An 11,813-nucleotide genomic window follows, 5' to 3' on the forward strand; every position below is an offset into this window, starting at 1 on the left:
CTACTCCCAGCCTGGCCTTTCCCTTCACAGCTGCCCAGTTCTTCTATCTGCACGGCCAGGGTCCTCACACCACGCTGGGCTGGAGGCCCGGAGAGAGGCTGGACAGCACTTTGTTATGTATACGCAGCAGCTAGCACTCCAGCCTGCGGGGCGTTGATGGCTGCACTGTGCGCGCATGAAGGGGGGTGAATTTAAGTTCCATTTTGTCGATCATTCTGTGGGAGTTGGAGCCTCAGTAGAAGCATGTCTAAGATGGAGGATGGCACTGGGCCCCTGTGGGGTGTAGCTAGTAACTCCTCGTGCCACAAGAGAGCCAGCCATGTCTTTCCTAGCAAGTGGGTCCTTGCTTGGGACATCAGCGATTACGGACAGCACATTTATTTCTCTCCTTTCTCTCCTCCCCCTTTAGTTCTACTCTGAATGAAGTGAACACAGCGTCCACAATATCCTGTGACAGTCCCCTGGACCTACAGCAGGAAGGGGAACAGGAACCCGAACCAAAGTCGGGCTGCCAGGAGCCAAGCCCAGGGCACCACGACATGGAAGAAAGTTTTCTGTAGGAGGGGGCAGAGCTGATGCCACCCCATACCCTACCAGTGAGACCAGCTGTGGGGCAACCAGACTTGGTGGAGAACCTTGTTGGGTGCTTATTTATCCTGCCCTCTGTCACACCTCCCGACATAATGTGGACTATAGAGGCACCTTTCCTCACCCCCAGCCTCACTGCCACACTCCACCCCATTGATCAAACTACTGAAACGAGGAGGGGTCTCCTCACAGACAAATCTCTTCTCCTCACAGCAAAGCCTGCAGTGCTCCCAGACTAAGGGGCAGGGCGCCAGTGAGTATCCAGAGGAGATGCTACCGTTCACTCTACTTGTTTGATATCCCAGCCTCTTTCCCATGCCCGGTGCAATAGGTGGCGGCTCTGAATTTCAGTGTCCATCTGGGCCGAAGTTGCCTCTTTGATTTTCTGCGTATCCACCATGCTGTGGTACAGCTGCCGTAGTGCTGTACATGGCTGGGCTGGACAGATTCCTTGCAGCTCACTGGTGGGGTGTCGGGAAGCCGACAGGCCAGGCCCCAGTCGCTAGAGAACAGGATCATACTGAGTGGATTCTCTCTCGATCACAGAAGAGCTATTGTGGCCGCTGAGGAGAAACCAGCCATGGGTTTCGGAGACATTTAGTCACATTCTTCCCCTCTTGCCCTGTCCAGCCTTTCTGAGATGGATGCGGCATCACAAGCACTATGGTACAGGTACCTGTGGCACTGGGCCACAATGCTGCATCTACCCTAGGAGATGTCTTAGGCTGACCCTCTTTCTGCCCACAGAAGCCTGGGTTCCGAAGGGCCTGCCAGGAATCAGGGATGCTCTGATTAGGACTGCTGTGGCAGCAGCAGCTCAATGCAGCATTGTCTTCCTCTGTGAGGACTCTAAGCCTAGACAGTCTCCATTATCGCTCATTTAAAGGGAACAAATAAGATCTCTTAATTCACTAGCCAGGGCCAGTATAGGAACAAAAATGGCTATTCATTAATTCTCTAGTGCCACGGAACCTATTTTACCTGCTGGGAAAGTCTCTCAACCCAGCTGGTGCCAGAATCTGTGTTTTTATCTTTGGGAAGCAGTGGTATGAAGTTGACGTTACTTTGTTCATACGAGTTCTCCTTTCCGTGCCGTCTGGGTCCCTCATGGGAATTGCAGCCTCTTGCCCTAGGTGAGTCACCAGGCTGCATAAACATAAACCCAGGTGGTCCAGGGACATGGAGAGAGAGAGAGGGGTTGAGAAGTCATTGGTAGTGATGCGAGACTCACCCCTGCAGCGCCTCCTGCTGGTCATCCAGGGAATTAGCTCACCAGCCTCCAGATCGCCCTCTGTCGGCCGGTGTCTCGCCTCTCGCTAGCCCCCGTGTCCCTCCTGGATCCCGGTGCCCCTTCCCCCTATCCCCACCTGGCCTCAGTATATGGCTACTGCCAGTCACCACCTAGCCCCTGTTCACTGGGGCAGACTGCAGTGTACACCACTCATCACAAGCAAGGGGGGTTTGGACCTGCTGCCTCCACCTACCCTTGGGCTGCCCTGTTGCAACCCCAGTACCCTGTCTTAGGCTGTCTGCCAGGCCTGCAGCCTGGGGCTTTCCAGCCTGGAGCCTCCCAGCTCCTCTGGCCTTCCCCAGCCCTGTTTCACCTCAAGTACCGTGGTACGCTCCCCAGTAGCCAGGCCTGTCTCATTCCACAGCTAGGGGAGACTCTGTCTGAGCATCTGGCTCACGGCCCTTTTATGAGGGCCAGCTGTGGTCTGTTTGAGACGTGGCCCCAGCTGTGCCTACTTCCCCAATCAGCCTGAGAGCTACTTGCCCCCAGCCACAGCCCTCTCCTGGGCTGTTTTAAGCCCCTCTGGGCAGGAGGGGGTGACCACCCCGCTACATCATCTGAGAGCTGTATACGGTCCTGCCATTTACCGTCTCTTTGACTGTACAAATACATGGGGGAAGCCAACTTTTAAACAACAAGCAGCCTTTGTGTTTGCCAGGAGCAGCTGTTCTCATGCTGACAGGATCCATGGAGCCTTTCCGGATGGTACATTTTGGGACCCAAGCAGAGGAGGAAGGATCAGGTTGTCAGATGGGAAGTGGGCCTTAGAAAGTGGAATGCAGAATGGAAATGTTGGAGACCCCTTGTCTTCCTTCAGACCCCTCCTCTATCCCCATTGGCAGGGCTGTGGCCTGTAGTGCTCTGAGCTTCCACTCATAATTCAAAGAGTTAAACCAGGTGGAAAGAAAGGAAACCATGAAAATCCCCACCAGAGTGGCAGAAAAGCCATAAAACCAGGAAGGTTATCACAATGCCTTCAGTTAGGAAACCAGCATTTTCTCCCTTTTGAATAGCATCAGATTTCTTAGCACCCTTTTCCTCCACATCCACAGCTCCTTCTCGCTCATCCACTTCCCTGTCTCTCTCTCACACACAGTGGCTGTGCACTTATTAACAGAGATGGTTGGAAATGTTCAAATTTTCAATGATGTTCTTTGTGGAGGTTTGTTGGCCAGTTTATAGAGCCGTCTAAAACTGTCCACCAAAAAACATTGAAAATTTTGGTGTGTTTTCCAATCAGCTCTAGTTGTTAACAGTGACATATTTATAAAGTTAAATCCAGAGGAACAGGTACCTGTGTGTGTGGCGGGGGGGTTATGTTTTTAATAAAACGTGAAAGCTAGACATAGCACTGTTAGTGGTAGCCAGCCAAGTGCTACTGCAATACTGCAAACCATGGCCAGGGGTGTTTATTTCCTGCAAGTATGATCAGATTTCTCATATCCCCTCATCCTCAGGAATCATTATGTGAATGGCAACTGTTTTCCTACACACTCTTCCTCTTGATCATAGTGCAGGATCCAGTGGACATTACTCAAGAAATGCCCCAAACCACAGGGAAGCAACAAGACATGAGATTGTCGGGGTTAGCTCACTTTTCCTCAGTTTCTTAGGTGCTCTGTAGGGCACAAGCCACTGAAACTTCAGCCAGGTGAAGGGATACTGCTCTTATCAAATAGTTTGTGTCACGCTTTTGTCCCAGCTTTCTAACGCCTCTCAATCTGGGTGGATTTAACAGATCCCCTCTATGGTCAGAGCAGATTTCTCTTTTTATGATGCCCCATGCTACTACTTGAAATAGAACCTGTGATTTAAAGAACCCATTCGCTAATGCCCGCATACCAGCCCTATGCAAAATTTAGTTGTACAAATCTGACCTTGTGAATCTGGGGCTAGCAGGAAGTCTGGCAAAGGTGTGCTGATGCTGAACACTGTCTGGCTACTTCCAGCCCCCATCTGGGCTTGACATGAAGAGTTTGATTTGCCTTCCGCTCCGCTGGGTTGGAAAGCTTTTTTGGTTTCACATCCTGCTGCGAGCATGCAGTGTCTCGCTGCCTTGTGTCAGAGTGAGACACCCACTCGGATAAGGGCAGACAGCGCTGACCAGGTGAGCCTCCCCCAAGGTAAGAGATCCAGCTGGGCAGCCTCAGTAACACCAAGCAGGGAAAACCCTTTTCAAAGAAAGGAGTCTGCTCATTTTAATTCCCCACCAGCCAATGGATACAATGGGGACGGGTCCATGGGCAAAGTACACCTACTCCTTATAGTTGCCAGAAGAAATTCCCTGGCCAAACCCTGCGAGGGGTTAAGGTTCACACCCTCTCTCTCTCTCTCTCTCTCTCTGCTTCTGAAATCCCCACCCGGATCCGTCAGACTTCTGGGGGTGACAAATGTTTTAACCCATCTATTGTCATCAATTTTGTAGCCATAATTTGTCCTGAAGGGAACCGATTCCTCTAAGGTTTTTATTTTATATTGTTACTATTTTTGTTTGTTTTTAATGTTGGGGGATGGGTCCAAACTGAACCCCTTTTCCAAGGACCCCAAATGGTGGAGTCTCCAAACCCCCAAAAGGGAACCCAGTGCTGCAGTTTGGGCACATCGCTGGTATATTTTTTTAACTCCTATTTTAATCTGCAGTCATTACAAAGTTATCCGCTCCAATATATGCACATTCCTCCTGCCAGTCATGACTTCTGTGCATCCGCGGGGTCTATTGCTACACTACAGTGTCTCTCCATATTTAAGATGCTTCCTCAGACTGACATGTTTGATTTTTTAATGTTTGTCATTTTCAGTTGGGTTGGTTTTGTGTAAGGAGAATCATGTTTAGTGTTTTGCGTCACGTTGTAAAGTCTAGAGCACGGTGGACTTTACTTGGAACTAAGTTGCCTCTATTCACCCCTCTGGGAACCAGCAGCTCCTTGGTGGAGTCAGAACAGTGAGATGGGAGCTAGACGTGCAATGGCAATGAGCAGTCAGTAGAAAGGTGGCCAAAACTGGTGTTAAAGACCCACCTAACTTAAGATTGCCAACTCTCTGGGAGGTACAGCACCAACAGGCAGGAAGTATCCAGTGTCGGATGGAGATCCTGGGGAACAATGTGTTGTGTCAGTACACAATACTGAACTAAGATGGGGAGGGATATCTCAAAGCTGTATCCTTTTGGGAGAGTTTTGCCACATCCCAAGCACCAGAGAGGGCGGGGATCCCTTCCTTGTTCCACTGCACAGAGGTTAGAGAAAGAACTAGAGTAACATGTTGTTAGTCTGTCTCCTCCTCCTAAGCAATGCAGAGTTATTCCCCACAGGATTTCTGCTCCAGCTGAGTTTTAACTTGATCCCGCCATTACCTAGGGAGGTGGTAGAATCTCCATCCTTAGAGGTTTTTAAGGTCAGGCTTGACAAAGTCCTGGCTGGGATGAGTTAGTTGGTGTTGGTCCTGCTTTGAGCAGGGGGTTGGACTAGATGACTTCCTGAGGTCTCTTCCAACCCTAATATTCTATGATTGTTGAAGGCTTCATAGCAAGCCAGGTGGCAGTCCCAGAATAGGTGGGGAGCTAAGAGTGACTGGCCACCTGACCCCGCTCCTCCCCCATAAAGGGAGGGGGAATTTAAAGAGACAGAGCCTTCCTTCTTACCCTCCCGTCTTCCCCCACATCAATTGATGCCAATCCCAGCATTGCCAGTTTTTGCAAAGGGGTTAAAATATTGGCGCAGGCTCATACAACTGCGACACACACATGCAGGGTACCAGGGAAATGCTCTCCTTTCCCCACTTTAGGTTTAAGACAATGCTAAGAGAGTGGCTGGCTCCTGACCCTTCCCTAGAGCGCTGGCGACCCTAAATACAACACAGTAGTTTATCTGCAGTGTTTCTATTCAGAGCAAAAGGGTAGCTGATCTGCAGCTTTTACATCACATTACTGCAAGTGGCAACTCTGCTCCATGGCCCATGGGACCAAGCTGCTGCATTTCCTGGATTTCCAGACCTGTAGGGACACTTGCTTAGGTCAAGCCTATCAGAAACCTGAGCTGCATCAGACAGGTCACTGACACAAGCCTAACACAGCATGTCTCAGTGACGTGGCAACAGCGGGGAATATAACAAATTGGGACGGGGGAGAACCATTAATGAAATTCTCCCCAGTGAGATCAAACTGCAGTGAGATCAAACTGCAGTGTAATGAGCCACCCATCCCCATGGTATGTCTCCTGGGCTCCTCCTCCCCTCACTTTCAAGCCTCATTGTAGGCTCAGCAGCTTCCTTCCTACTAGCAGTCATTTCAGACCTGGTGCATCTCTAGTTCCTCTAACCTTCGTTTCAACCTTCTGCATTTCAATGGATAGGAGCCAAAGTTTAAAGTGCCAGGTCAGAACTGGAGCGGGACATCTGACACAGACTGTCAAGTGGCAGTGACAGAACGGAAGGGAAGACCCTGCAGGGAAGGGACAGTGGATTAGGAAGCAGGTCATATTGAGCCATGGTGGCCTGATGCAGAGTTCAATGAAAGAGAATCAGATCTTTTGCTTGGAGCCACTCAGCAATGCCATTTTTAAAGGTGAAATGATATTGATGCTGGTACTCTGTGCACACGCAACCTTGCAGTCGCGATCACTTTCACACCTTATAGACAGGGAATGTCATGGAGGGGCCTGCCCGCCAAGCAGATTATCAGCCTCACCCCATTTGTTTCTATCTATGGTACTTATCTGACTCTCATTACTGGGATATCTGTGCGCCTCAGTCTTTAGTGTATTTGTCCTCACAGCGCCCCTGTGGACCAGGGCAGTGCTTGTATAGCCACTGTACAGAAGGGAACTGATGCCCAGAGAGGCTAAGTGACTTGTCCAAAGTCACACAAGGAGTCTGTGAGAGAGCAGGGAAATGCACCCAGGACTCCCAAGTCAGCACCCTCCCCACTGGACCAGTTAAATGGAATTCCCAGTTTCCCATGAAGGGGCAAACCTTGCTCTCTAGTGTAAATCTGGAGTGCCAGAGTGTCGCCATGGAGTTGTTCTAGATTTGCTCCCGGGTTACTCTGAGAAGAGCTTGGCCAGATGTGTGATTTGTTTCCTCTAGTCTTAAGGGATGAACGAAATTGAGGAGCCAAGCAGTGGGAGGGCATATGACACGGGACTGGTATGTCTCGCCTCCCCCCTCCACCCCCCCCGCCCCGTTTGCTGTTTTCCCCTTTATAGATTGCACTACCAATTCCAAAGCATTAGTGAGTTTGCCCACTGATTTCTGTCTCTCTCAGCTCACCCCCGCACGGTACAATATGGATAATCTGTTGGGATTGCACCTTTTTATAGCATGTTATTAGGCTGGTGTGGAATCTCTGAACAGAAACAGCGCCTGTATTTGCATTTTTCCTATTAACCTGTCCTAAGCCATCATGAGGGCAATACACAGAACAGCCTTCAAACTAAGGTACCAAAGAATTAACGTTATCCTAGGTTTACAAATGTATTTGTAGGGCTCATATTAAGCTACATTTATACCCATGAGATATTATTTTTTATGCTGTAAACTTTATATACATGTTTTTAAGGAAAGATTTTAAAATTAAAGGTGTTTCTTCTTTTTCAACCGTTTTCTTGCTGGTTCCTGATTTGTTTGCCTTTTGGGGAGGTTTTGGCTGTTTTTCTTCCCATAATCTCCTGTCTGGTTGTGTTTGTGTTTTGGTGGGAATGAAGATTAGCTGTGGGGAGGCTAAGGGAGAGGAATGTTGTTATGCTTTGTAGAACTCCCCAGGCTTAGGCAAAGCTAAGCCAGCGATTGTGGATGTGGATCGCCCTGCTCGAGCCCTTCGATTATTGAGCACACGGGGGGTTGGTGTCCTGAATGGAGGCAGGTGAGTGGATGGATGCCATTCAGCAGCCTTTCAGGGAGATGTGCAAATAACTGGGCTCTAACGATTCTCAGGGAAGGCCCATGAGCCCCTCTTGAAGACTCCACCTCGCTCCTTTTCCCCTCCTGCAAAAGCCCTGTGTCACAGAGAGCTTCCCACTGGTGGAGGCAGCCTGGATGCTGCTTTCCCAGCACAGTATCGCTATGCCAGAGCGGTGGGGTGGTCCTCTCTCCCCACCCCATCCACGGCTGGGCATGTTGTCTCTACAGCACGCCCAATCCTGGTCGGCCAGTGAGCAAGGCACCCAGCACGGGCCTAGGGATGAGCCAGGAACTGGTGTACGAATGCCCCCAAACCTGCTGCGTCACTGGCTGCAGAGCCAAACCCAAACTCTGGGTGTTCAGGCCCCGCCATCATCAACCTGGGCCTGAAGCTGTGCTGGCCTCTCAGGTCCTGGAGGGCAGCCACAGCTTCTCTCTCCGAGTCAGACGAGGAACACCGGAATTGGCAAAGTCCATCTAGCCCAGGTGCTTCGGAGCTAAGAACCCAACAGTGGCAGATGCAGGGTAACCTGTCCTTGCCCTTAATGTCTCATCCTAATCCCAAGCAACTGGAGCTTGGCTTTAAAGCCTGGCCCATAAGGTGTAGTAGCTCAGAGAGGCCAGGCCCAGCGCACGCTCTGGAAATGCAGGATTGAGAGTGGGGAAGGCGATAGCTGGGGCAGAGGGCCTAGCCTGGGTGCCTGAGTGAGAAGTCCCACGTGGTTTGGTTGGGTAGATCTCTCTCCCACCCCCCTGGTTCTCCTCCCACCTGGGTTCACCCACCCTCCTCTCCTTCCCCACCATAATGTGTAGAAATTAGGTAGTGTCCCTTTAAGCAGTTTGGGAGCTCTCCAGAAGAAGCAGGGTGGAGAAGGTCTTCCAGGAGGTCTCCTAAACTATTTAAAGGGACATTATCCAATTCCTTTATACTAAACCCCCTCACTCTGGGCTCCCTGCCTCCTTCCTTCCCACCCCGGCTTTCCCTCTGCCTCTGGGGGTTTCTACCGTCCCTAGAACCACAGAGAACAGTAGAACCCAGGCAGGCTACTTCCCAGGGTAATGAACCTTGCCTGTTTAACCTGACCAGTGTAGCCAAGGCCTCAGACATAGACTACAGAGGAGATAGTGAGGTCGCCTGCCCTCGGCCATTGGGATTGACTGGTCCTGTGCTCCTGTCTTTGACATGCAGTGTCGGTGCAGTGTTAATTGCGGAACATGAGGCTGATGGGTTTCGGAGTAGCTCGGGGTGGTTCTCCCAAGGAAAAGACAGATGGGCTTGTTCTGATTCATGTGGCAAGGCTGAGCTGTCACTGGCAGGCTGGCACCTTTTGTCCCTCAATTGAGTCAGCCGGAGCTGACTCAGCAAGGGAGAAAAAAATCCCCTTCTCAATGAAGACTGCAGCAAGGTCCTGAATCCCTTGGGGAGAAGACAGCTGGAAAACAGGGTGGGGGAATGTAGCTAGCTGATACTGTGGGAGCCAGTTCCCATTCCCCTCCTGGTCCATTCCCTCCCAGTCTCCTCTTTGGATTTCAGACCTTTTGCATGAACACAAGCACTAAAGAGAAGCTGCTAGTGTTCTAGGAAACACCCTAATGCCCAGGGAAGAAACACCAGTCATCAGGGGAGCAAACTGGGGTGCTTGTTAGGCTAACGCTTCACCTGACAATGAAGTGAGATGGAATTAGCTTCTTCTGTTTCCTCCTCCATGCTGTGGCAGCAGCAATGAAGCATGGTGGGGTCGTACTGGGATTTGTCTCATGCCCCATTCCGAATGTGAACCATGGAATGGTGTCTTCCTTAGTCTGCCGAGGAACTGAAACAATCACTGTAATGGGCTGTTGACTCTGAAGCCTAATTATGTGATGGTCAGTATTGTTCATTACTTATTTCTGATTATTTTAGCAGAAGCTTATTCTGGTATCATAGGCATAGTAAGGAACTCTTTCCCCCACCCCCTTCTCCCATCATTCCCTGTCTACATTCTGTGCAAAATGCCTATTACTATTTATTCAGGATAAGGCAGATGCAAACTGTTTGCATGTTCGTGCGGGTTATTTGGTCATTAATTAGACACCTGAGGTTACTAGCTTGCAAATTAAGTATCCCACAGACCTGCAGTTTTTAATAGGTCTTCACTGCAAGTGTGAGACTTCTTGTCAGTGATATGAACATGGTGCTAATGTAATCCAGCTGTGTGATAACACTGTCATGCTCTTCACTAGGATGTCCTTGGGCCTGGTGCCATCCCATCAGCCTTCGTGGCCAGAGCCAAAGCAGGAAGGGAAACAGTGACCCACTGACAGGATTGCCCATGGGTTAGCAGGGGCATTGTGGGAGTGCTTTTGTGATTATCTAGAGATATCTTCTGAAGGATGCATGCAATGGTACCAGAGGACTCTGAAGGGAGCTCCCCATACAGCCCACCCTGTGCTGGAGGAAAGGTCTCCATCAGGTGGCTCCTTTGTGAGAAGGACAGAGCTTAATTTGTGCCAGGGCTGAGCCCTGGCATCTCTAGGCTTGGCAGTTCATAGCCTCAGCGCCTCTCGGCTTGCCATATCAGTTATGAATGTAAAAAAATTGCTTGAGCCCTGGCACCTAATTGCTTGAGCCTTGGCACCTCTTTCATGACAAACTAAGCACTATACTCCTCCCTCTCCAAAGGGAGGAGACAATAGAAGTAGCGGCCAGTGTAAAATCCGAGCTATTTTCTAGTTCTCTCAATGGCCTGGCTGTGAGAGAGCCTTATCTGTAATGCCTCTGCCTTAATGATCACATTTTCAAGGAAGGGCAAGTAGCAGTAACAGAGGTAACAGGCAAAGACTGATTCGCCTCTTAATCTGAGCATGAATTGAACAGGGATTGGACAACGGGAACAGCTGAAAGTCGTTCATGCACAGACGGTGGAAGGATCTGACCTGGCTGTGTGTCGTCTTGGATGCAAACCATTAAACCCCCAAATGCAAAGATTTTGTTTGAGCCACTAAATTCCCATTGGCTACTGCCACGCATGACCCCTGCATGCTTCCAGACCCGGTGGTCCATCCTGATGGAGACACCAACACTGAATGCTGCTCACTTGGTAGAAGATCCTCCTTGATGTCCTCTCAAGAAACTTGTCCTGGGCCCGGCCCCAGGGTCACCTCCAACTAGGAAGGGTCACAGCCTTTGAGAGTTTGCTGGATGTTTGCACTAATTGCAGCTCACCCAGTCAGCACAGTTACAAAACCTTCCTTGGAATTAGGTCACATTTTACTTACCAGGCTCGGGATTAACATGAATTCTGCCACTGCTGTGAACTAAATTGTCTCGTTAGTCTTAGTTACTCATTTCTTACGTAGATTTAGTAATGTTAGCCCAGGCCTGCTGTGTAATACAGTGCATCTAGTGTACACGGTGCAAATCCTCTGTCACTGCTCATCTCTGCTTCATCTCCTCTGAAGTGCCTGGAATGCCAGCTTTTCAAAGACTGTCACTGACACTGTTGCAGCAAAAAGAAAAGCAGTACTTGTGGCACCTTAGAGACTAACAAATTTATTAGAGCATAAGCTTTCGTGAGCTACAGCTCACTTCATCGGATGCATTTGGTGGAAAAAACAGGAGAGATTTATATACACACACAGAGAACATGAAACAATGGGTTTATCATACACACTGTAAGGAGAGTGATCACTTAAAATAAGTCATCACCAGCAGCAGGGGGGGGGAAAGGAGGAAAACCTTTCATGGTGACAAGAAGGTAGGCTTGTCACCATGAAAGGTTTACCTCCTTCCCCCCTCCCGCACCCCGCTGCTGGTGATGGCTTATCTTAAGTGATCACTCTCCTTACAGTGTGTATGATAAACCCATTGTTTCATGTTCTCTGTGTGTGTATATAAATCTCTCCTCTGTTTTTTCCACCAAATGCATCCGATGAAGTGAGCTGTAGCTCACGAAAGCTTATGCTCTAATAAATTTGTTAGTCTCTAAGGTGCCACAAGTACTCCTTTTCTTTTTGCAAATACAGACTGACACGGCTGCTACTCTGAAACCTGTTGAAG

General features: G+C 49.7%; 1 protein-coding gene across 1 annotated transcript in view; it reads left to right on the forward strand.

The window, feature by feature from the left end:
* The window catches only part of PDGFRB (platelet derived growth factor receptor beta), a 64,869-nt gene extending 57,398 nt beyond the window's left edge, over positions 1-7,471 (forward strand). Inside the window, exon 23 of the mRNA XM_038414140.2 lies at positions 410-7,471. Within this exon, the coding sequence (XP_038270068.1) occupies positions 410-560 (151 nt within the window). The 3' untranslated portion in view covers positions 561-7,471. The remainder of the gene's footprint in view (positions 1-409) is intronic.
* Positions 7,472-11,813: the final 4,342 nt, after the last annotated feature.

The sequence above is a fragment of the Dermochelys coriacea genome, chromosome 8, assembly GCF_009764565.3.
Source record: "Dermochelys coriacea isolate rDerCor1 chromosome 8, rDerCor1.pri.v4, whole genome shotgun sequence".
NCBI lineage: Eukaryota > Metazoa > Chordata > Testudines > Dermochelyidae > Dermochelys > Dermochelys coriacea.